Source organism: Parasteatoda tepidariorum, chromosome 2 (genome assembly GCF_982258835.1).
Source record: "Parasteatoda tepidariorum strain Cologne lab strain chromosome 2, Ptep-v5.0, whole genome shotgun sequence".
NCBI lineage: Eukaryota > Metazoa > Arthropoda > Arachnida > Araneae > Theridiidae > Parasteatoda > Parasteatoda tepidariorum.
Window position 1 is genome coordinate 78,397,188 of NC_141756.1, and position 26,553 is coordinate 78,423,740.

Below are 26,553 nucleotides of genomic sequence, written 5' to 3' on the forward strand. Positions count from 1 at the left end.
TATTTAGTTTTTAATTCTAAAATCTAAATAAACCAGTGCTATTGTGTGCGTTTTAACCCACGTGATTATACCTAAATGAAATGCCTGTAGTTAGATATCCACGTAGTGAGTTTGCAGTAATGAACTTAATACAGATTAACTTAGTTAAATAAATGTTTATCTTAGTAATCTTTAAATTTGAAACTTTACTCAGAAAAGAAAAGAAATCTGAAGTCAAGTGCAGAAACAAATATTTATCTGTTCGAGGAGTTAAGGTATTCTGTGCTCTCGTTACACTAGAAAAAAAAATTGAAACAGTTTGACAATGATATATATATATATATATATATATATATATATATATATATATATATATATATATATATATATATATATATATATATATATATATATATATATATATATATATATATATATATATATATATATATATATATATATATATATATATATATATATATATATATATATATATATATATATATATATATATATATATATATATATATATATATATATATATATATATATATATATATATATAAGATGCGGTGTATCCACACCGATATTTTTTTAGTTAAATGCGTGAAAGCAGCATGATTGAAGAGTCCAGATTGTGCATAATTTTCGTTTATTAAGTTGCGATGGTGAAAAAGCAGTTTAACCCCTCTCCAAAGCGGGAGAGGGGGAACAGATATCCCGTCTAAGCTGACGGATTTTATTTTAGCAAGATAAACAACAAAAAGCCACGCAAAGACTTGCGCTCTGCGTTTTATAGGATGATTAAACAGTGTAAAAAGGTTCCAGTCATATGTCTTTTTTGTATTCTTACGCCTCATCAAATTTATTTATTACTCAAAGCAAATCGTTTAATCTTTCCTTATATGGAAGTGAAAGATCTTAAAATAACTTCTCTTTTGAAGTATTAATCTAATTATTATTCATTGGCATGTTTTTAGCCTTGAAGTCCCAAAATAGAATTTCTACCCTTATCCTTTACTAAAGATATTTAATGAAAAGGAATGAAGTTTTAATGCTTTTATTAATACAAAAGTATTTAATTTTTGTATTACATCCCCCCAAAAAAAAATTTTTGGTAAGCCAAAATAAAACTTTAGAGTACTATGAATACATAAACTTAATGTTGGTATGACTGTCCTCTTTCCTACTATAAATAACCTTTTTCCAATATGTGAAAAAAATTATTTACAGCAACAACAATAAAAACATAATAATACAATTTATCTATTTAGTGAACTAAACAGAAAGAAAAATTTAAACATTTAATATAACTATTCTAAAATAACTTTTCAAAAATTTTCACACAAAAATATACAAAATTTTTATGCAAAACGACCTGGACAACATTTGTCATTTAATCAGAATTTACGATTCTGTATGGTTAAAAAAAATATTCACAATTTTTATGTGAACGAGGTGGACAACTAAGTGTCATTTAATCAGAATTTAAGATTCTGTATGGTTAATGGGGTTTTTTACTAGATGAAATTCTGTATTCCCCGTTAAAATGGAAGAAAATAGAATTTCATGAAGCACTGTGTAATTGAGTAATCCAGACTGGATAAAACAAAAATAGTTTAGTAAGTTTTTTCTCACTGTGTTGAGAAAAAAAAAGTTCATGTAACTTCGCCCTCACTCCTAACTGATGCTGAGGTAAACATCTCCACAAAACGCGATTCGGATCTCTCAAAAAAATAGGGATTACTTCTTCCCTTGAAGAAAGTAAAAAATTTTCTGTTGGCGACTATTCATGATTTAATTTTAACATTTGTGGGTTGTTATATTTCCTAAGATTTGAAACATGTACTATTTCAAAATTTTGTTTGCTTAAATTATTCTTTTTATTTATTTTGTAATTAACTTCTGAAATTTTTTGAAGAATTTTATACGGTCCACTGAAAGGAGGTGACAACTTCCTCGTATTAGGATAAGTAAATTCTTCAAACAGAACTAATTCATCATTTTTAAAGTCTATATCTAAAAATCTAGAATCATAATAAATTTTATTTCTTTCATGATATTCTCTAGTTCTTTGAATTACTATTTTTTTAGCTTCTTCAACAGGTGGATAGACTTTTTCATTTAAGGGATTTTCGTAGGGGAGTCTACCATGCATCAGGTATGCAGGTGGAAACTTTGTTACAGAATGGGGAGTTAAGTTATAAGTATTAACTATATCTTTTAACAACACAGGCCAGGGAGTTTTAGTAGGTTTTTCATTAATTTTACATTTTAAACGCGTAATTATTGTTTGACCAAGGCGTTCAACCTTGCCATTAGACTGCGGATGATGTGCAGTTGTCAATAATTGTTGAATTTTATTATGTTTCAAAAACTTTTTAAAATGAGAAGAAGTAAAGGCAGCGTTTCGATCACTCAACAAGGATTTAGGAATTTGATTTTGAAAAATTTGATGTAAAAAATTTGTGTAAGTTTCTGAGCTAATGGATTTTGATGCAAAAGCCCACATGTAGCGTGTAAGGTGGTCAATAATTAAAGTTAAATATTTTTTTGTTGAATTATAGTAATTCAATCCACCAACACTATCTATTGCTAGTAAGTCAAAAGACTGATTAACAGGGGGTAAGGATTGTAATAATCCAAATCTTTTTTGTCGCGGTTTTTTATTTAATTGGCACGTATGACAATGTTTACAAAATTTTGTTATATCTGAAGTTATGTTGTTCCAATAATAAACAGGGGTTATTAAGTTAATCATTTTCTGTACTCCTGGGTGATTAAATTTATCATGAGCACTTTGCAGAAGTTTTAATCTTAACGAAAATGGAACAACTATTTTAGTAAAATTTTTCTTACGTACACACAATACATTATTGATATCAATAAATTTACCTTGTAAGTTATCTTTCCTTTGAGCTACCACTATTTCACTCAAACTCAATATATGTGAAACATAAACATTATTATTTTTACTATTACTTTGGACAATTGAATGTGTTGCATCTCTCGAAAGCCAATCTGCTTCAAAATTAGCAGAGCCTTTTGTGTATTTAATATCATATTCATACATACTTAACAATAATGACCATCTAAATAATCTACCTTTTAAATTTTTAACATTTTTTAGCCAAACTAAAGCAGCATGGTCAGTATGTATGGTGAATTTTTGTCCAAAAAGGTAATGATGGAATTTATTTAGAGAATCGACAATAGCAAGACATTCAAGTTCTGTAATTGCATAGTTTTTTTTCATAGTCCCTTAATGAACGAGAATGAAAAGCTACAGGATGCAATACACCACATTCATCTGTCTGTTTCAGCACACATCCAATTCCAACTAATGATGCATCAACAAAAAGATGACATTCATGATTAGGGTTAAAAATTTTCAAAATTGGTTTACAAATAATAGCATTTTTTAAAAGTTCAAAAGATTGTTGACATTTTTCTGACCACACCCATTTTACATCTTTCTTTAACAAGTTATTTAAAGGATGTCGAATACTTGCATAACTATCAATAAATTTATTGTAAACATTTATTGATCCGAGAAATCTTTGTAATGATTTTACATTTTTAGGGGGCAATAATTTTTTAATCACTTCAATATTATGGTTATCGGGTGATACAATTCCATTTTTAATTTCATATCCTAAAAATTCTATTTGTTTTTGCAAAAATGAACATTTTGAAAGTTTTAATTTTAAGTTTTCTTGTTTACAAATATCAAAAATCTTTTTAAGATGAGTTAAATGTTCATCATAAGAATTAGAAAATATAATGATATCATCAAAGTAGTTTGTAGCAAATTTAATTTTATGTTTATTTTAAAATTCTACGAACTGTACGTTCAAAAATGCTCGGGGCATTCTTCCAGCCAAAAGGTAATCTTAAGTATTCAAATAGACCATTGTGAGTAGCGAATGCTAATTTCTCAGTGTCATCAGGATGAATACGAACATGATGATATCCTTGTGATAAATCTATTTTAGAATAATAACTACTATTAGACAATTTTTCTATTAAAGTTTGTATTAAAGGTAGAGGTTCAGAATCTGTTTTTGTAATTTGATTTAGTTTTCTATAGTCGATACATAAACGACTCTTTTTATTTTCATCTTTTTTAAAAACTAAAGTTACTGGGGCAGCATAAGGGGATGAACTTTCTTTTATAATGTTATTTTTTAACAATTCCTCTATTTGTAAATCAATTTCTTGTTGTTGTTTTGGGGATGTTTTGTACGGCCTTAGAGATATAGGTAAATCTGAGGTTAACCTGACTCTTTGCGGTTCCATTCTAATTTCTCCTACGTCGTGTTTGTGTTTCGCAAAAATATCATCATAACTTTTTAAAATTTCTTTTAAGTCTACATTTTCTATCTCGCTTTCATTTTTTATTTTTTCGTCGATATTAACCTGATAATGTATGCATCCATTACCTAGATCTATCTTCGAATCATTTGAAATTTTTGGACATTTTTTCTTTTTCCTATTTGTCCTTTTCCTTTTATTTTTGTTACCCTTTACATTATTTTTTTCAATGTTTACTTTAACTGAAACATCTTCAACTTTTATTTTTTCAACATTTTTAACCTTAACATTTTGAGAATTTTGCTGTCTAATGTGCAAAGATAAGTTGTCATTTTTAGAATTAGCAGAGGTGATCAATCTCTTACCAAATTGAGTAACAACTGGCCCGACACAATCAATAAACAAACAAAACTCTTTGCAAGCCTGCAACCCAAGTAAAGCATATGGTAAATCAGTATCAATTACAAAAAACTTAACTGACTTAACAATTTTGCCTAATTTAAGGGGAAACTCACAAATTTTGTTAAGTGTTAGTTGTCCTTTCGTCTGGGTAACCTTTAATTCCTCACATTTTTTAATAGGAATATTCAATTTTAACACCAAATCTTTTGGTATTACATTTAATGTTGACCCGGTATCAACATTCAATAATATCTCTTTTACTTTTTCATTTTTATTTTGTTTTGGACGTCCCTTTAAGTATTTATTTTTCACTTTACCTCCATTTAGGTATTCATTTTTAACTTTATATCCATTTTCCACTTTATATCCATTTAGGTACCTATTTTCTACGATATATCCGGATATTAGTAATTGCTATTGATTACTTGTCATATTTTGAACGTTCACATCAACCACATTACTAGGGTTGTTTACACACGTGGAGCCCATGTGAAATTGATTCAAAAGTCCTTTCTTTGAGCAATATTTACATTGATTCAATGGGTTCTCCTGTGTAGTATGATGTATTTTGGGTTTTGTCACATTCGGGGTTACATTTTTATTTTTAGGACAAGCTGGGGCTTTATGTCCTGGTGCATTACACTTAAAGCACTTAATGTCATATTTCGGGTTTTCTAACTTCCTAACATATGGTCCCTTATTAGCTTGAAATTTATTTTTATCTAAGTCACTTTTGATTTTTTCATAAAGTTTAAGTTTTTGTTTAAATTCATAAAGATTACTGGCTCCATAAAGAACTGTTTTATTATTTGTTTGGTCTGATATTCCTTGAATTATATAAGTGATTAGAGCTAAGTCATCAATATCACTTTGAGTAGCTATTTCTCTCATTTTTAGGAAATATTCTTGAAGTGTTTCATTATACCTTTGTTTTCTTTTTTGCAACATTGCATGTACTTCTGCACTATTGATTCTTAAATTATATTATTGATTGACCAAATTCTTCAAGCAAAAGATTTTTTAACTTTTCATATGAATTTAACTGAGTTTTACTTCTAATTAAAGTTAATGCGTTACCTTTCATGCATCTTTTTGCAAATAAAAATTTTTGCATATCAGACAATTTAAATAAATTAGCATGAGTTTCAAAATTTTCAAACCAAGAATTTATGTTATCAAAGCGGTTTCCATTAAACATAGGGGTAACTGCTTCAATATCTGAAAAACTAACTACTAATTTTGTTTCATTTTCCCTATTTATATAATTACTAGAACTTTGACTATAGGATACCATATCTTCATCAACACTATTTGTACATATAGAATTTAAATTTACTTGTGTAAATTGATTTACACAAGTTTTAGTTGGTAAATGTGGTTCAAAATCAGTTTGAGTTTGTTTACTTTTAAACTGAATAGCTTCCTCCTCATCTTCGGAGGGGTTTTCAATTACGATCGAATTTTTTAAGTGATTAAAATCACATAAACAATTTAAAATATGCTTGGCAATTTCCTCCTTATTTCCTTCACTGGAAATATTTAGAATATCTGAAATTTTGATTAAATCCGAAAAATTAAAAGTATCACAAATTTCTTTTAGTTTGTTTGCAAATTCATTAGAGTTAGTTTCAAAAGAAAATTCTGAAAAATTAAGAATTTTGTTACGGTTTAATCTAGACAAATCATTTGGAAACAAAAGTTTAAATAATAACTTAATTTTGTTTGCCTGCGTTACTTTAATTGACGTTTGAACCACATCTATTTCTTTTAAAAACATTTTAAAAGCAGTATAAATGCACTATATCATAAAAAAACTATATATCATAAAAATAAAAAAAAAAACAATATAAACACAAGAATGCACTTCATATTTCACTCTTCCAAAGATTCGTAATAAAATAAAAAAATTAGATTACTAAAATATGAAGTAAAACTTATTCATTATCGAGGAAAAAAAAATATACAGATGTTCACTGGATTCATTTTTGTTACTTAAAAAAAAAGCACTTCGAAGGAGAAAATAAATCTTTTCCTTTGAAAGAATTTTCTCTAAAGGAGCAGAAGCTCGTCTAATAAATATAAATCGCGCACATTTTTCTTTTCTTCTTTTTTTTTATTTTTTTTTTTTTTTCTCACAACATCTTGATTAGGACTTTCGCACACTTGATTAGGACTTTTTAAAACACTAATCGCACACTTCATTGTTTCTGAGGGCACTAACAGGCATTGTAGACACAAACGTTTTCATGGCTGTCACAGTCTTTCAACATTCAGGCAAAAGCGAACGGTCTGTCTCCAGTAGGTACCGGAACTGGTATCGTAAAATCACCGATGAAGCAATTTTCTCCCGGGTGGGTGAGGAATCCTTCAGGACCTTCAGGGCGGCGTTAGGCGATCTCTTCCGGTTGGGAAGTCTTTTCATTTTCCCCCACAATCGAGAACTTTTTAATCTCAGGAGTCCAATGAAGTTTTTTCTCTTCAAAACAAAGGGGGTGAAACAGGGATTTCCAAGGCGACGAAGTAGCATTCAGTTTAGCCATAGTTCACAATATTAGTATTGCACAAAAATTTTCTTTTAAGGGGTTTCCTGCACAAAGCAACATCCCTGCCGTCTTATAATATGCGGTGTATCCACACCGATATTTTTTTAGTTAAATGCGTGAAAGCAGCATGATTGAAGAGTCCAGATTGTGCATAATTTTCGTTTATTAAGTTGCGATGGTGAAAAAGCAGTTTAACCCCTCTCCAAAGCGGGAGAGGGGGAACAGATATCCCGTCTAAGCTGACGGATTTTATTTTAGCAAAATAAACAACAAAAAGCCACGCAAAGACTTGCGCTCTGCGTTTTATAGGATGATTAAACAGTGTAAAAAGGTTCCAGTCATATGTCTTTTTTGTATTCTTACGCCTCATCAAATTTATTTATTACTCAAAGCAAATCGTTTAATCTTTCCTTATATGGAAGTGAAAGATCTTAAAATAACTTCTCTTTTGAAGTATTAATCTAATTATTATTCATTGGCATGTTTTTAGCCTTGAAGTCCCAAAATAGAATTTCTACCCTTATCCTTTACTAAAGATATTTAATGAAAAGGAATGAAGTTTTAATGCTTTTATTAATACAAAAGTATTTAATTTTTGTATTACATATATATATATATATATATATATATATATATATATATATATATATATATATATATATATATATATATATATATATATATATATATATATATATATATATATATATATATATATATATATATATATATATATATATATATATATATATCATTGTCAAACTAATAATATAAAAATATAATCTCTTTTGCCAAATAAATTTTTTTTTTAAAAGCCACAGTTTACACACAGTTACGCTTGAAGCAAAGTTCAATCGTGCAGTGAAGAACTATCTGGACTTTAGAACGGTCCAATAACTTAAATATTTTAAAAGCTATTAAGCTTTTTTTTTAGAAAATCTCCAAAATGGTAACATTTTCTTGCTATATTAAAATTTTCAAAATAAATGCCTTATTTTTTTCATTTTTCGCCAATTTTTATCAGCGAAGATAAGATAGCATTGAAGTAAGTTTTTAAACATAAAAAATTAGACCACAAGCGCTTTTCAATCTCTCAAAATCGTGGCTTTTCTTCATATTACCTTTAGCGCCATTTTCAGTTAAAAAGGTATGTAACGAAAATGGAACAAGAACAAAGAAAAAATGGCAAGTTACAATAGAACTGTTCCTGACTAAAAATCGGGTAAACTTGACCAAACAGTAACGAGTAACTGTTGCTAACTTGCAGCAGGTATGGAAATAGCATATTTTAGGCAAAAAAACATAATTAGGCAAAACAATTTAGGCAAAAAACGTTAGTGCGATGACAGAGCTTTCAAAAAACTAACGGCAACCACATTTTTTCCCGAACTGTCAAAAGGCATATAACAATAAAAAAAGGAGATTTCGTTTTAAATTACTAATTCTTCATCTGTACACATGTGCAGAATCATTGACATTATTTCCCCTAAACTTGAATGCTTAAACTTCTCTATGAAAGAAAAAAAATAATCCCATTTTCTATCTGCAGCTATTTACATATGTCATTTCATTTTATTTCTGAGAATTTCTAAACATATTCTAAGCAACTCAAATGGCAATAATATTTTGAATGATCAACGTAACTCCGTGGACAGTATAATTAAGATTTAATAACGATTTAACAAAGGAGCCTTTTTCCAAATAATCTAAGATATGACATAAACTTTCAAATTGCAAAACATTTCCTTTTCATTTACATCTTTCCTTGTAATTTTGTATACAGAATGAAGGATTCTTACCTATTTTCACATCTTTAACATCTATCTTATAAATCAGCAAAGTCATTAGTTGTAAGACAGAACAAATGGAAATGCTTCCCCATTTGTAATCCATTGTGAATGAAAAATGCATACACTCCCCTCGTTCAGAATTCTGGCATTTCATGGAAATCGAAGCAGTTGCCTCGGTGTCTTATTCATTAGTGTATTTTGGAAATAATTCGAAGTCAAAGGCGTGACTGCATTCCAAAATTCTAGAATCGCTAACAAAGCCTTCATTGACTATTCATAGGGTGATAACGCAGGATAACTTTAAAGCACTTAAAGCTTTTCGATTAACTACTAATTTTGCACTAGTTGACTTTATCTGAACAATGAGTTTTATTTCGCACTCTGCTGACCCATATTGTAGAACTCATCGGGGCAACTTGAAACAATGATTACATAGTATTTATTTATATTATAATGTTTAAATCCAGTATTCAACGACGTGCTTTCAGAAACAATATAAAAATTCTTAAAATAATGTACATGTTTTTCAATTTAACAGTGTTACATTTAAATGAAAACTTCTGGTAAGGATCCATTAGTTAAATTAAAATGACAATGAATCTAAACTTTAGGAATCTTAACAATGAGTTTTATTCCGTAGTCTGTTGACCCATATTATAGAACTCTTCGGCGCAACTTGAAACAATGATTTCATAGCATTTGCTTATATTGTAATGTTTAAACCAAGACTTCTACAGTATTTAAAAACGCACCTTCAGAAACAATATAAAAAATCGTGAAATAATGTACATGTTTTTCAATTTAACAGTGTTGCATTTAAATGAAATCTTCTGGTGATGATCCATTAGTTAAATTAAAATGACAATGAATCTAATCTTCAGGAATGTTAACAATGAGTTTTATTTCGCACTTTGCTGACCCATATTGTACTCGTAGAACTCTTCGACGCAACTTGAAACAATGACTGCTTAGTATTTATTTATATTGGAATGTTTAAATCCAAACTTCTACAATATTCAACAACGAGCTTTCAGAAACAATATAAAAATTCTTAAAATAATGTATATGTTTTTCAATTTAACGGTGTTGCATTTGAATAAAAACTTCTGGTAATGATCCATTAGTTAAATTCAAATGAAAATGAAAATGAATCTAAACATTAGAAATCTGTACGATAAGTTTTATTTCTTAATCTGTTGACCCATATTGTAGAACTCTTCGGCGCAACTTGAAACAATGATTTCGTAGTATTTGTTTATATTGTAATGTTTAAATCCAGATTTCTACAGTATTCAACAACGTGCTTTCAGAAACAATAAAAAAAATCGTAAAATAATGTACATGTTTTTCAATTTAACAGTGTTACATTTAAATGAAAACTTCTGGTAAGGATCCATTAGTTAAATTAAAATGACAATGAATCTAAACTTTAGGTTATGTGTGCATTGATGATTAACTTCACAAATTCTTATGAGCGAGTAGAATATGATGAGATCGTATCGCGAAAGAGATGCTGAGTAATATTATTTGGACAGGTCTTGTTTAAGTCTTATTTAACTGCACATCAGTAATTCATTTACATCAGGTCTGCCCAACATATGACTTGCGAAACTAATGTAATCCGCCAGAATTCAGTTTTTGCCTTGCCAAATCTTCATATAAATCACACACAAAAAAAATTGCCGGTTAAGTACGAGCACCAATTTGGCCACGCTGTATCCATCTCCATAATAATTACTCACTTAAATGTTCGCTGTTTCTATAATTCTTGAATGATAGTATTGTTTCGTTTTGTTTTTAGTATGCTAACGTTATTTAATTTTTTTTCAATATTTTTGGCCTACATCAAACTTAGTTGGCATAATAGGGCTTGCACCAAATTTAATTTAGTTGTTCCTCCCGCAACAGGGTTAAAGCTATGTAGGCCAGGTTAAGATAGATTAAGTTCCCCAGATTACAAAAGATGAAGGCTTTTTTGTGAAAATTTTGAAGAGTTATTGATTGAAAAAAAATTTTAGTGCGTTTAGCAAAAACAATCGCCATTAGAAAACCTCTCATTGAGTAGCTTTTTATGACTTATTATAGATTTCAGAATCATCGTAAAAAGACCTGTATTTAAGAACAATACAGGATTCGGAACGAAAAATATAATACAATTAAGTCCCATTTCAGCGAAATATGAAATGGCTAAAATTTTGAAAATGCGAGCATTTTCCAAACCCCCAAATGAATTTCCATAGAAGCATTGCATTTGAAATACAATATTACAAAATGGATTATCCAATTTAACGAAGATGAAAATAACAACAATTCTTCTCTTCTCTCTTGATCAAGACTTTTTTTTACTTTTCTTCAAAAGTACAAAACGTGCTGAATAAAACGTATCGGTACCTATGCAGCTATTCAAACCTGTATCAACTTGGAGGCTGTAAAAAGATATTTATTGAAAAAAAATCCTTTCGGAAATTTTTTTTTAAAATGTACGTAATTTGGAGAAGTTTGTAGTACCTACTAGTATTAAATGATTTGTACAGAATTACGAAATACATATTTGTCTGATAGTAGAGTTAATAAATTCATTGTTTGTTTTAATTTAATAGCTTTTGTGAGCTTTTTAAATATTGCATTGTTTTTCTTTTCCTAAATGCAGAGTGCAAATAAGTCAAAACAGTGAAATATTTATTATTTTTTATGCCAAAAATTCCAATGTAACAAAATAATTTTGGTTAATGTTCAAATTCGTAATATCGATATAATAAAAATTATCGTTATTGCATAATGATTGTTTTTCGACCTCGGAATTTGATAAAATGGAATTCGACAATAGAACTTTTCTTTCTTCCACCAATTGTCTAATAAAACTATTACTCAAGCAAAAAAGTGATAAATAAGCAAAAAAATTTTGAAGTCATGAAAAAGAAAAGAGGAAATTAAATTCATGAACCTTGCAATTAGCATAACTTCATAATATGAAAAAAATCACTCTTTCCTCTTCCTGGGTTTCGTTGCTTTAAAACACTTAAGCCTTTTAGAAAAGAATTTTTAATTTATCTCATGAAAGAAATATTTTTATTAACTTTAAGAATTAAAAAAATAATGCATTGTCGTTTAAAATAAGTGCTAATCTCTTTATCCAATTAAAACAATAGTTATTTAAATTGTTTTTTTTTTCAGAAAAGAATACAATTTTTGAATATTTTTAAAATGAAGAAAAACTTTTTTCAAATAGTTTAAACAAGATATTACTTTTTCCAACGCATAATTAGAATCATAAGCATTAATTAGAAACTTGATAGTATTAATTAAATATGTACCTTTGTTGCAATACATTGCTGCAACGAAAAAAAGAGAAAAATATCATTTTTTAAAAGGGTAAAATGTTGCTTTATACTTTATTTTTAATTGTAGTTTTTATTATTTATGAAAATAGTATAAAAACGCTTTTTTGAATTTTTAATCCAAATTTTTATACCACATATAAAAGATCTTTTGAAAATATGAGTATATAAATTAGTTAAACAATGTACTTAGTAATGTATTAATTTATATTTAGATATTGATAACAAAATAATTCATTTATTTTTAAAAAATTAATTGCCTAACCAAAATCATAAAAAAAGTTTAAAAAAACTTTTTAATTTTTTTAAAGGGGGGTGGGTAAATATTAAAACAACTTTTGGTAAATTTAATAAAAACGGCTGTTACTATGTAGTTTCACTGTTTTTTTAACCTAAATATCGTAAGGAATGAAGAAAAAATTTTGCTTCATTAATATCACAAGTGCACAAAATCTCATGAGCATAAAATCTAAATAATTTGGATAAACCACGCAAGAAAATAAAATTAGCTCACGAAATATTGTTTCCCCGAGATATTTTGAGCTCGAAATTTTGTTTGCACAAATCATTTTTCGCGTGAGAGTTTAACAGAATTAAGAGAAAGAAATAATTATAAAAATAATAAAAACTGCATGGTTTTACTATTGGTTTTACTTATTAAAATGCTATCTTAAAATCTAAAAATGCAAATTATTTTTTGCATGACAATTATATTAAATATTTTTTACAAAACAGTTTTTTAAAAAAAGGTTAATCATTACCTTTATTTTTAAATAAATTTTATAATTATTAAAATGAATTATGAAAATCCCAATTTCTTGAACAATTTAGATCATTTCTTGCAAGATTCCGACTCCGAAAATTTGGCTGCTTAAAATCCGAATTATTACAAAGTAATAACAAAATTAAGATTTTTGTATCATTGAACTTTTTTTCTAAACTATAATATTTACTTGTTTCCAAATGATTCTGTGGCTTATGATGTAACAACTTGACAAAAAGCCTTTCGATATAACCCTTCTTATTTCCCTCGAATATTAATTTGTGATAAATTGAATAAACCTTGGATACTTAAGCCTACTTAATTTACATATGTTTACACGCCAATCCATATCGTTTATGCAAAAAAAATTGCAATTACTTATCGAGAGCCACGGTGGCTCTGGGGATAGAGCATTCACCTCCCAGTGAGGTCACCTAGGCTCCAATTCCAACGGTGGCTGGTACCGAGTGCAGTACTGACGTGAAAGATTCTTAGAGGTAGGCGAATCATAGGTTAGAATTCCCTGGCCGTCGAACCGTGGGATTTTTCTTGATTTTATTCATCATGTAACGCTAATGCTATCTTTCACGAATACTAAGTTGGTTCCACTGCTTGATCCAGTAGTTCCCTTCTCATCTGAGTTTTACATCAAAATTACAAGGCTATGGAGTTGATCATTGATAGTCCTCAACTCAGAATTGGATCGGCTGTTCAACGCCGGTTAAAAAGTAAAATAAAATTACATATAGAAACCACATTCTGGTTTATAACGTAATGAAAAGTGGAAAAAAAAAATTCCAAAACTGTTTTAGCTATTACAATCCCTATATTTGAATTTTTTCTTTTTTGTCCTTTGACTCTCTTGAAACTTTTCCTCATAGAAATAAAATGTAACTAAATTTCTCCCCATTATTTAGGATCACATCGCAACCATCTCCAGGACAATGAAACCACTCGTCACAAAGAATACCATCAAAGAGAAACTAAGAACTGCCCAGGGGTTTCTGAAGAAACTAAGGAACCTGACAGATGATGTAAGCAGAATGTTTTTATTCACTTAATAGCCCATTAGTGTACGTAAAATGTCTGTAACTAATGGATGGTCTTACTTGTAGCCGCAGCACGTATTGCCCGATGTGTTCGTATGGATGATAAGCGGTGGTAAAAGAGTTGCCTACCAAAGACTTTGCGCCAGGGAACTCATGTATTCTATTGTGGAAGAAGAGAGCGGGAAACACTGTGGCAGAGTGCAGACATTGTTTCTAAAAGTAATTGCTTTCCCATGATACTAGTTACGATAAAGAGGTGCTCCATTTGAAACAGCTGAGAGAAAATAAGGGTGGTTGGGGGGAAATTTTTCCGATAAAATTAGTTATTTATTTCAAGAAGAGCTCTGTGGTAAAAAGTGATTATCTTATAAAAATTTCATACAGTGCACAAAATAAAACAGACCACCTTAAGTTACTTAGTCTAATTATTCAATATTCAAGTTCTAGAACTCAATCTTAATGGTTTAAGAGGTTACCTCAGATATGTTATTTAATTGGTGCAAATGATATCTTAAGTTACGAAATTCGACACGAAAGCGTATTTTTTCTGATTAAATATTCTTTCTTTTATGATTTTTTTATGGAATTTCTGACTCACAAAATATAGAGGGTAGCCTCAATCTGGGAAATATGGTCCCAATAATTTGGTCAGGAGAACTGCCAAAAGTTTGAATCCCTTAATGTTAATTTTACTGCCTGTGTTTTTCGCAATATCTCGAGAACATTAGAAGCGAATTGCAAAATTTTAACACATTATTATAAAATTCGTTTATCCAAAAATAATTCCACGCAAAAAAAACTGTTTGTAAATGCTAATTATTATTTTATTTAATCATAGTCGAAACATTTTTGAATTTTAAAGTTCACAAATTTTTACATCATTGCAAAGAATCTAATTTTACTTGAAAATACAAAATTTGGGCGGAATGGATCAAATAGTTTTTAAGAAATCAAACTTTTAAAAAAATCATATTTTTTATATTTTGAGCATCAGATTTCGAATCCATCGAATTAAAGGGAAAGATGTTCATTCAGAAAAAGTACGTTAGTTCAGTAACAGTTATTTAAGGTGGTCCGTTTTTTTTCCATAATTATAACTGCACTGGGCATGGCTATAAGTTATAATCATTAAGAGTTCTCAACAGACAACAACTTTCAAATACAGACCGATATTCAGTACAAGATCAGTTTCTTAAGAAGTTTTACATTAGTTCTACGTTTCTTATTTTCTACATGCATTTTTACATCGTCTGTGACAGGAAAATCGGCAGTTAATAAAATCTAACTCAAAACTACAAAAGTGGGGGTACATTTCATTCCCGAAATCTTTATTTAAAAGCCTATGTTAGTCGGGCGAAAAAGTACTTTAACTCTCATTATTTTTTTTTTCATATATTCATTTACTTTAAAAAAAATATATCGTAGATAAGCACCCGTAGCTTTCAATTTTGATAAAGCCAGAGAATTAAAAGAAGAAATGACAAAAAAAAATTAAGTAAATTGATCTGTTAACCAATCCTCGATATAGACATGTGAAAACCATTGAATTGTCATATTAACTCTCTCAACATCATGATTACATATATTTAATCACACGAATCTCTCCTCACGGCCCACAATATCAATACTCCAGCTGCCCAAGATCATATGAACGTGATCTCAACACTTTCGTATTAAATCTCACATTAGAACGTGTAGGTACTCTTTAATACGCATAATTCCTGTCCTAAAAATATGGTTGCGGGTATTGGGAAAGCACTTTTTTCTCCATCTGCCGGTCCTGAAGGGATTAATGAATCAGTTAATCAATCCGTGAATCATTGAATAAGTGTTTTAGTGAATCAGTGAAAGAATTAACAGCTATAGATCAGCTTCACCTGAATTTCTATTTTTTTCGAAGCAGATATTTATTTCAAAAATTTTGAAATATATTTGTCGGACTATATTTTACTTTAAAGCAAAACGAAAAATACGCAATAAAAACTAGAATTTAATGGTTGCATAGTATAATTAACATATCAACATATAAATTTAAAAGATTATTTTATGGATTATGAAAGCTCTAATAATAAAATAATAACCTTTTTTTATTTGATTTTTCATATCTTGGATCATTCTTGTTTATGTTTTAATTCCATTAAAAGTTTGGATTGCTCACTAAGTATTACAAAAAAAAAATTTAAAAATAGTATTGGACAAAAAAAAATTTTCTGTGGCATGTGATCGTTTAACAGATCTTTGGTACATCTCTATCAAATCTGCAATTGGTTTCTCTCTCCTAGTTGTCATTAAATTCAATTTTTTCTCCTCCTGGTTTTTATTAAATAACATTTTTTAGATTATTTTTTTTTTGTTGCAATGCACAAGTTTAAAAATCCATGCCTAACTCTTAACTAAAAACTGTTTATTCGTGTGCTTTTGAAGAAGAGATCACAATAGGAGAAGCTCCCCTAGCCACGTATGACGACATTTCCGGGCAATTTTAAACCTGATAATGTGCCCTATTGCTGCAATATTTGTGCGATCCCTCAGTTACATGTAACGTTTTTAAACTTGCAAATTATGACAAAAAATAGACTAATAATGGTATTTGAAAAGTTTAGCATTAGGAGCAAAACTAATTTCAGATTTGAAATTTCCGCATTCAAAATAGGAAAGATCAAGTATTTGTATAAATGCAACACGAAATATGTTTCCCTGTGTAATTAAAGTTCTGGCAGTAAAATCTGGTATTAAAATTGAGTAAATAAAATATCAATAAATGAATTTTTATCATTCTGAAACTGTTTTATTTTAGCTTCCTGGCAAAAAAGGTTCTGGCCCAGCTGGATGGGCCATCCAGTCCAAAGTGCAAATGTACTTGTGGCTTGGTCTTACGAAACACAAGAAACATTTTTTGAAAGGGCTTCCAAAAGGATACGACTCTTCGATAGAAATAAGAAATGCAGAAAAGCTCCAGTCTGCTCCACCTTCCATCATTCGATATGCAGGTATTTTGACATTTTTATTCGAACTAAAAAAAGAGACATTTTAAGAACATTTTGACTTTAATAAACATTTTTTTTTTCCTTTTCAAATCTGAAAATCGATTAAGAGTTGAATCGAGAAAAAATTATGAAGTCCTTCGATAAATATTAATACACTTCACATTTTTATCACTGATATCTAGGGAGAAAAATGATGGAAAACTTTACCATTTTCGCCATTTTTTTCACTTATTTATTTTATTTCACGCATTTTTCGTTTGATGTTTGTGATATTGAAGATTTTTGACAGCTTTTAAAGAGTATATTAAGCATTTGATTTTTTATATTAGTAGGTGAACAAAAAATTTAGTTTCTATATGATTATTATTCAGAAAGAACTGATTTTAATTTTTATAATACTTAACAAGTATTAAACCTAATCCGCAAGCTATATTTTTAAATTTTTTAGACTTTGGGAAAATGGATTATAGAACTATTCTTAGTCTTTTTTTTGCATAAATCTCATTCCTTTGAAATTTGAAAGTATGCTAAATACGCTAGAGAGAAAAAATGTTAAGCGTCTTCAGTTAATATGAAAGTACGTCTTGAAACTTTTTTAATCCTCAGAGTTTTCTTCTCTGATTTCTAAAAATAAGGAAATGATTAAAATACATTGCATATTTTTAATGATATTTTGTTCTTTTTTTCATTATTTTTGAATTTCTATTTGCAATATTTAAGAAACTTAGCGATGAGGTCTTATATATCATATATGACGTAGTTTTATCTTTGGATTTTTAACAGTGGTGCGCAGAAAATTCAATTCCAGTCAAATATCTCTCTTGTAAGTGCCACAGCTGTTTAAGTGTACAAATGTACGTTACTTTCTGTTTTACTGCCTGGAAACATGTACACTTAAAAATGCGCAATTATGAAAAGGTATAAAAAAATTACAGCGAAAAGTATGGAATAAAAAGTTTAACACTCGAATTTAAGAAATCGTTGGCTGTTAAACTTGCAAAAAAACACTACAAGGACCATTCTACAACCCACGAAAATCGATTTAATAATTTTATCTGTATACACTTCAGTCTTGAAAGGTCTTCTTGTTTTTCCTCTTCCTGTTACTCAAATGCAGTTTAAATTCAATAAAAAATAATGTCTTAAAATTTTACTCTAGAGTTGAGTTATAGAGAGTTAGAGTAGAGTTGACACTTGAAGATACGTTCAGTTTAATATTGCTGTAATAGGAAGATGAAGGTTACTGTCTCAAGTTTTACTTATAAAATACACTGTTTGTCGACAGTAATAATACAAAATGAATTGAATAATACTCACTTTCAAAGGAAATGTTTGTATTGCTATGATATATGAAAATTGTTCAAGGCGAAGATATGATAGCGTATTGCTAAGCAGAAATAGATTAAGCCTTAAATATTGGGACAAGTATTAATGGTAAGTTTCGTATACAAATCACAAGACTGGAAAAAACCATCTCCAGTGATAATTGGATCAAAGGTTGATTATCTCTGGAGATCACGTTACCATTACGCTAATCTGAGAGTTTATAGTGTTCTATTTAGGTCAAAAAAAGTAGGACAGAAGTTCTTCACGAAGTATGATTTGCATTGTAACACATCAGCTATAAAGTAAATTTTAAAAATATTTTTTTATCTAGTACATAAAATTAAAATGTTTCATACAGTGTAATTGATAAAAAATACTATAATTATGCATTTAGACTTTTTTGAAAAACTCTTTGAGTATGAAACAGACAAAAGCAAACTTTTTAAAAGTTGACATTTAAAAATGCTTAAATTGATCTCGTTAAGTTCGATATCAGAGTTGCGATGAAACAGTTGTTAATGCACTAACGCTGGTCATTTTATAATGGAATAATAATATGCACCAAGCTGTCATAATGAAGAAGCGTGATTATGTATCGAATGGCGACTTGTAGCCTACCAAGCTTATCTAGGAAGCAAAAGCAACAGCCTCGCAAAGCTTACCACATTCCTGCCATCAAGCTGTTTGTCTTTTAATGGTAAAGCTTATAGCCTTTGAAGCCCTTGGTCGACATGTGACGAGTGCTTTACTTTTTTAAAAAATTAGATGCTGTTAATCAAACGAATTTCTTAAAGTACATAGGATTAAATACTCATTATGAATCTGAATTTATTTTTTACACAATAAGAAGGATGATAACACTCATCTTGAAGAGCAATAACTACTGCGGAACATAGGGTGCCATTCCACTCTGACAGGCAGAGAAAGAGTTTCATGATTGTACAGCAGTGTTAGGAAAGCAATTGAGCAATACTAAAACTGTGCGCTTTTATTTTATTGATCTGAGAAAAATTCACAAAAATTGCTCAAAGTGGTATTGGTCGCTACGAGATCTTCAGCAGGATTTACCGACTTAGCGACATTAGAGATTCCTTTATAAGAAAAACTCCAATAAGTAAGGGTGCAGAAACTGTGAATCTGTTACTTCCAGGTGCGAAATATGGTTTCGCAGAACGGAATGCAATGCTATGTTCCATTTTAAATATCGCTAGTCTATATCATGGATACTGTCGTCCCTCTAATTTTATAAATACAATTTAGACTCATCTGAATAAGGATTTTACACGTATTTTATAAGGATTATGTGAATTAGAGCTGCATTAGAGGAATTAGAAGTTTATCTTAATATTCTTAATGGGATTTCAAATAAGATTCATATGAAACAAAATTAGAGGAATTAGTTACAATTAAAAGATACATAACTCTTTTTTGTTTACTTATATTATTGTATTTTTGTCACTTTATTCTAATTATCGATGTAAATGTATTATAGCTATGCATTTAAGTAATATTAATTAATTTTGTTGTTGTTGTTTTTTTTTGTTTTTTCGCTTTTTTCTTCAAATAAACGAATGAAATCCGTGATTGAAGAAAACGAATGTCTTTATTTCTATTTATTACTTTTTTTAACGCCAATCAAAGTCTCTTTTCTCTTTCCCCATCAACTTTCGAGAAAGATAAGACATTTTTATCAGGACAGCAAACCAAATGTCTGCCAAATATTCTCTCGTTGGTTTGGCTCAATAAATCAACTTTTCATTCTTTATATTCCAAGGGGAAAAACCTTTAAAAATAAATCCCGTTAAGTAAATGGGCTATTCTTTTTATGACTGTCCTATCGATTTAATGGAAGATGAAGATGAAAAAACGAAGTGCTGAATATCGCTTTGAAATTATATGAAAACGTCTTACAGATAATGAAACAAATCCACTTATGTTATTTTATAGTAATCCGATAAATGGATGAGTTTCTACTTTTGTTATATAGGAATAACTCTTTTCTTCGATTTTGTTCTAATCATTAAATTTAAATTTTATTTCGAAGTCATTAAATTCTTAACGTAGGGGAAAGTACTGAAATTATATTTGAATGATTTGGGCAATAGATTGTTAAGCAACACTTTTTCCAAAAGGAACATTTGTGACATCAAAGTGTTACTTAGTCCTTTTTCCGATTAGGTACTTTACAAATTTCAGGAATATCCATTAGAAATGTCTATTGCCTATATGGCAGGTACGAGAAATCTTTTAGCACGTCAGCGTACGTTTCAGATTAACTCGTCATTCGAAGATTATTTTTCACCAGAGCAAAAGGGAAAAAATATCTTTTTTATACATTTCATAAAAAGTAGAAGGACAGTTTTTCTGATAAAAAGAAAATTAATTTTAGGACTTGCAAATCGAAACTATTTCCTTTGCATACGCAAAGTTTTTTCTGAACTGTCTGAAAAATTTAAAATCTGAAACTTAATAAGTATTCTACAAATATTTAAAAAGATAATCTATTTTCGAAAAGTTCAAAATTATTTTCTCTAACTGGAATGTAATAAAAAACTGGGAATAAAACAATAAAGAGAAAAGCATTTTGTTATTTGGTTTCATTCTGGGATATATTTAACGTTTTCAGCGAATTATTAAGTGAAATTCTAAATTCAAGAAACATAAATTTTTCATATGAAATCAACAACATTCATATAACATTCCAAGAAATATATTCGTAAATGAAAATCGTGTTGTTTTTCACAAAAGGCCTCTTAAAATTCGCTCTTTTGAATAATTTGAAAATGTAGCTTCAAAATTTTGCTTTCCTCTTAAAATTCCTTTTTGGGGCAGGAAGTGGCTGAAAAACCGAACTCAAATGAAATGTAGAGTGAGTTAATGCGGACAATTGGCTTAGAAATAACAACTTTGAAATTCTTTCTTGTCAAATATTTGTTCCCCATTCAATTACATTCCGCAGCTTTCTTACAAACCCAAATATTCCATTTGCTTTATAAAAAAAACCTTATCGTGATAACGTTGTTTTAACAATAAACATAACCTTTCACAAATTACTAAAAAGAAAAACACGATGTTTTGGATGTTCTTTTCTTTATGGCTTTCCGTTAGAGTTTAATATTCTAAAAAATATCTGTAAATTTTACCATCAAATTTGTAATAAAGTTACTAAACATTACTTCAAAAGGAAGTGTATTAAATAATATTTTTAACAAAGTAGACAAGTGTCAGAAACACATTCTGTTAGCATATGATATGCTTTCTTTTGAGTAAGATTAATGAGCTTTGGGAAATTAAAAAAAAGGGGGTAAGCTTTAAAGAGCTTAGTTACATTTTTAGCCTGTGTCATACTGAGGACAAGAAGAATGTAATTAATTTAAACTGTCATTTTCAGTGCCTAATTAGAAACATTTATTTGTTTTTATTTTCTTTTACGGTGATAACTATCTATTTAGTAGTATGAGGATTTACAAATTTTTTAAATATGTAATTTATAATGGAGTTTGAAAATTTTAGTTCAGAGGAAGGTTTCGAAATATATGTATTTTTTAAACTTTTTTAATTATTTTTTTATTCATTTGTATTTATATCAATAATTAAAAACCTTCCCTAGTTTGTGTATTTAATGTATCCTAATTATGATAATAACGTAGTTTTATTTAAAGGAAACGAAGGAAATAAAAATAAAAATATGACCACCGAAGCCGACGTCTTCAGGGGGTACCGGCCCCGGTAGCCATAAAACAAAACCATTTCTAATTGAGGGAGAAGCAAATTCCTAAATTAACTCCCTCAGTACCCCGATGCTTTCGTATAGAAGTCCAGGAAAAAACATCAAAGAAGTTTTATCTATTTAGATTAAAAATATTTGCGTTTTCTTTTAGTAGTTTTATTTATATATATAACATTTTATATGTTTTTAGAGTTATAAGTTGTGGATGAGCATAATTTCACTTTTCTTCTTTTTGCACAGAAAAACAAATCTTTGAGCTTCGATGTCACATGTATCAAGCAAGATCTTTGATTGGTTCAGATGCTTCTGGTCTCTCTGATCCATTTGCTCGAGTCCTCTTCTCGGATCAAAGTCAAACGACTCAGGTAAAAAAATTATAGCTTACTTAACTAGTTTTTGACAATTTTTTAGCACAATTCATTTTGTATGAGTTATCGAATTCTTGGATGTCATTATCACTAATTTTAAAAAATATAGTCTCAATTTTCGCTTCTTTAAGGATATTATTAATTATGTATTTAAATCTGTAACTATAAAAATATTTTAAAATTGCCATTTTTACCATATTGTTTACTACACAGTTAGAAATTTTTCGGGAAAAGAGGTTAAATAACAATTTATTTAATTTTTCCTTGCATAGAAAAACAAATATTAAACCAAAACAGTTGAAATACCATTAAAACGACGGCCTTCAGATTAGTAACTGCGGAAATATTTATCACTTCTTAATTGTTTTTACCTACACTGTTCCGGAAAAAATTATAAAAGAGCAAATTTATTTAATTGTTATTTAACCATATTCAAACAAAATGGTTGAACAAACAGAATTTTATCACACCCACCTAATGAAGCCACTTAGTTCCTTGCAACTGTGTACATATTATAGCCACGAAGACTAATCTGTCAATCTCATGACCGACGGAAAGGGGTTCAAGTCCCAGGGTTGACACCATAATGTTCTCCCATTCTCTTCAACATATGAAGATTTTCTAGTGTACTGCACTCCCTAAGTTATAATCCTGGGCTTTAAAAAACGATACTTTCATTCACGCACAGATGGCAGCACAATAAAGCTGCTTAAGACAAAAAAGTCTAATATTTCAAATCTCTTACAATAAGTGAAACAACCGGATAAACCAATTGAACCACATTCCACGGTTCATTTGCTGAAACACAACTCCATTGCCCATTACCTAATGAAAATCCTAGCTTCAATGCCCCGTTAAATTTATTTTTTATGGTTTTGGAACCATGCTAATTGTAAATGGTTAAAAAACAGTTTAGTTTTGTATTCATGTTTTTAATAACAATAGATGGCAAATAGCTATAAACGTTTCAAAACCGTGAAGGATAAAAAATGTTCTGTACCGTAATCTTTACGGTTAATTGGGTGAACAGACTGTAGCCAGTTGTTTTACCGTACTTTTTAGAATGAAAATTCTAACTGTGTAATATGATTAAACTACCTGAATTTTACCCGCGTTAGCTAGTATCACCTTATGAAACGGCATAGTTCCTACAGCTGGGTACATACTTTAGCTAAGAAAGCTTCTCTGATAATCTCATGCCAGTCTAATTGGTGATTCAAACCCCAGTGTTAACACGACAATCTTTCTTACATTCTTTCAACACATGATGCGTTTCTAGCCTCTTGCGCACTTCAATTAGTGACACTGAACTATTAAAATACGAAACTCGCATTTGCAAATAGATGGCAACACTACAGAACTGCTTACTAAAAAAGTGTAGTACTTCGCATCTGTCATGATAAATGGCACCACTAGAAAAACTAGTCAAGATAAACGGTTCATTTGATGAAACCACAGCCTAATTCCAATGCAAATTATCTAACTAAAAGACTAACTCGAATGTCCAAGTAAATTTAATTTTTATAAAATTGAGGCCATGCTGGTTGTAAATGGTTACAAAATCGTGCAGTTTTGTATTCGTGTTTTTTTTTTTTTTTTTTTTTTTTTGGTAACTAGGATCAATGGAGCATATTTCAATGAATAAATTGAAATTAGAAAAAATATTCAAATATATTTATCAGTTACTAAGCAAATAAGAAAGGGCTTTTCTATAATTCGCTGTAGTTTAAAATGAAAGAAATTGAATTTTTTTTAAACCTGAAATGAACCCTAAATATTCTTGTTTGAATATTTATAATAATCTAGTTATAAATCAAAGTTTAAGTTCTTTTAATTGTACATAATTAAGTACCTTCGAGTTTTAAGAGTCATCTAGATTCGTCTACCGATCAAATCCTTATCCTAACCCTAATAAAAACAAAATCAATGTTATAAATACCACCTTTATAAAACCTTCTGCCGCTACAAGAGCCATTTAAGCAGTTAAATGGGCCATATAAGGCTGAATGGAAGAAACGCGAAATGAAAATATATCGTAGAGAGACAAATAAAACGAGTTGTTACGTCTCTCTCGTAGGTGATCGACGAGACGTTGAGCCCAACTTGGGACGAGATGTTGCTCTTCAACGATGTCGTTGTCTACGGTAACAAGGAAGATATCAAAGAAGATCCCCCTGTGATTGTCGTAGAAATCTTCGATCAAGATAAAGTGGTAAGCATCCTCCCATTTATATTACTTTATTATCAGTACAGAACATTGGTATTCTTTCTTTTTTATCTTAATTATTTTAATATGCTTTGAGGCGTGTTAACGTGAATTGTCATGAACAGGTAGAATTGTCATTCTTAAAACATCTTTCAGTGCAGCTTAGATTGAACTGAATTGCTTATTCTAATATTTTTAAGACATTTTAACGCTTGTAAAAGTAAATAGTTCTGTTTATTATGACTTTATTCTCTTGATATAAGCATTTTCGATTTGTACTTTGAAGTTAAAATTTGTCCTACATTTGAAATATCATATACCACTTATATATTAAATATTATATCTCATTCTTGCATATTGAGTGCTCGTGCATTTAATCTTAAACTGACACTAAGCATAATTTCATTCTAAACTGTTGTTAGCATTTAATTATTCCTACTTTAATAAAATAGAAACTTGGCAAACATTTTACTATTTCCAATCATTTTATTTTTTTAATGAAATAGTCTAATTTAATTTTTTCTGCTTTTTTATTAATCTTGTAGTTTTCATCATCCAAATATTAATAAACTTTAAGCGATATATTACAGATTTAGATTATTAGAATTTACGCCTAAAAAGTAAATAGAACTTCAATAATTTCCCAAAGTCTAATGCATCTACAATTTTCTCAACTAAGCTTTGCACTTTCGGGTGTAAACAACTGTAAGTCGTAAATATGATTATAAAGCACAATAAATTGATAAGGAACAAATGTCAATCAGTGAAATATGATAATAAGTTGCTTCAATTCTGGCTAGTAGAATATGCGAAATAAAATAGCTAACTTTAAATTAATTTCATTTCGGCGTTTTCTCAGGTTTCACTGATAAAACATAGCACTTTTAGTTGTAAAGGACTGACACTTACCATTAGTGTTTCGAAGCCGCTTATCTTCAAGCCGATCGATATCAACTTGTCATCGAAGTAAAAGACCATCAATGACTTCTTAGCCAATAATGGGCTGTTTCTGGAAGCTTTACTTTTCGATTTTACTATTTTATGACTAGACGTCAATTTTCTGATCCTGTAGCCGCAGATTAGTTATAAAAATAATGTCTATGTTTAATAAAATAGCTGTAAGCATGCTCATGGAACCAGCTTGCATCGCCACACATAGAATGAATTAAATAACTCATAACATTTGCTAAATAAAGCAATGTATTCTAATATGAACTAAGAAAGCTAACTCCATAATTTTTATCATCAGTTAGTTTGTCAGTATTTTCATCCACTTTTGTGAATTAATTTGCGTCTTCGTATATATTCTTATTACTCATATCTACGAATATCTTACTTATCTCGTGGCAGGTCTGTATATCTTACTTTTATAACTCTAATACCTTTCTGAATGGAAGTTTCACTTATGTTTTTTAGCACCATCAATCACTCACGTACGAAAATATGACAGATTACACCATCTCTTACGTAAGTGGAGCCTAATTTCAGAAAAACTACTCACTCGTGCATGGCTGAATCTGCTTACCTTTTGGCAGCAATATCACTCGCCTTGGCTAAATACCTGCTTTTTAGTTGCTAAAAATGTGCCCTGAATTACGAATTAGTTCGAGTAGCTAAACCCAATCTAAATTTAAATGCACAAGGTCAAAACTTATACCAACTGTGAATGATTTTCATATTTTAAAGTGATATATGGTACTGTTAAGAACAAAAGTATTATATGTATTTTTTGAATCTGACATTGACATAGCAAGGCAA

At 29.3% G+C, this 26,553-nt stretch overlaps 1 protein-coding gene across 2 annotated transcripts in view; it reads left to right on the top strand.

Moving 5' to 3' along the window:
* LOC107436426 (otoferlin) overlaps positions 1-26,553 on the top strand; it is a 362,347-nt gene that overhangs the window by 291,359 nt on the left and 44,435 nt on the right. For both annotated transcript variants that reach the window (XM_087157560.1, XM_087157561.1), the window contains exons 22-26: positions 14,047-14,163; positions 14,245-14,397; positions 16,976-17,168; positions 22,462-22,586; positions 24,667-24,801. In XM_087157560.1, coding sequence (XP_087013686.1) covers positions 14,047-14,163; positions 14,245-14,397; positions 16,976-17,168; positions 22,462-22,586; positions 24,667-24,801 — 723 coding nt within the window. The remainder of the gene's footprint in view (positions 1-14,046; positions 14,164-14,244; positions 14,398-16,975; positions 17,169-22,461; positions 22,587-24,666; positions 24,802-26,553) is intronic.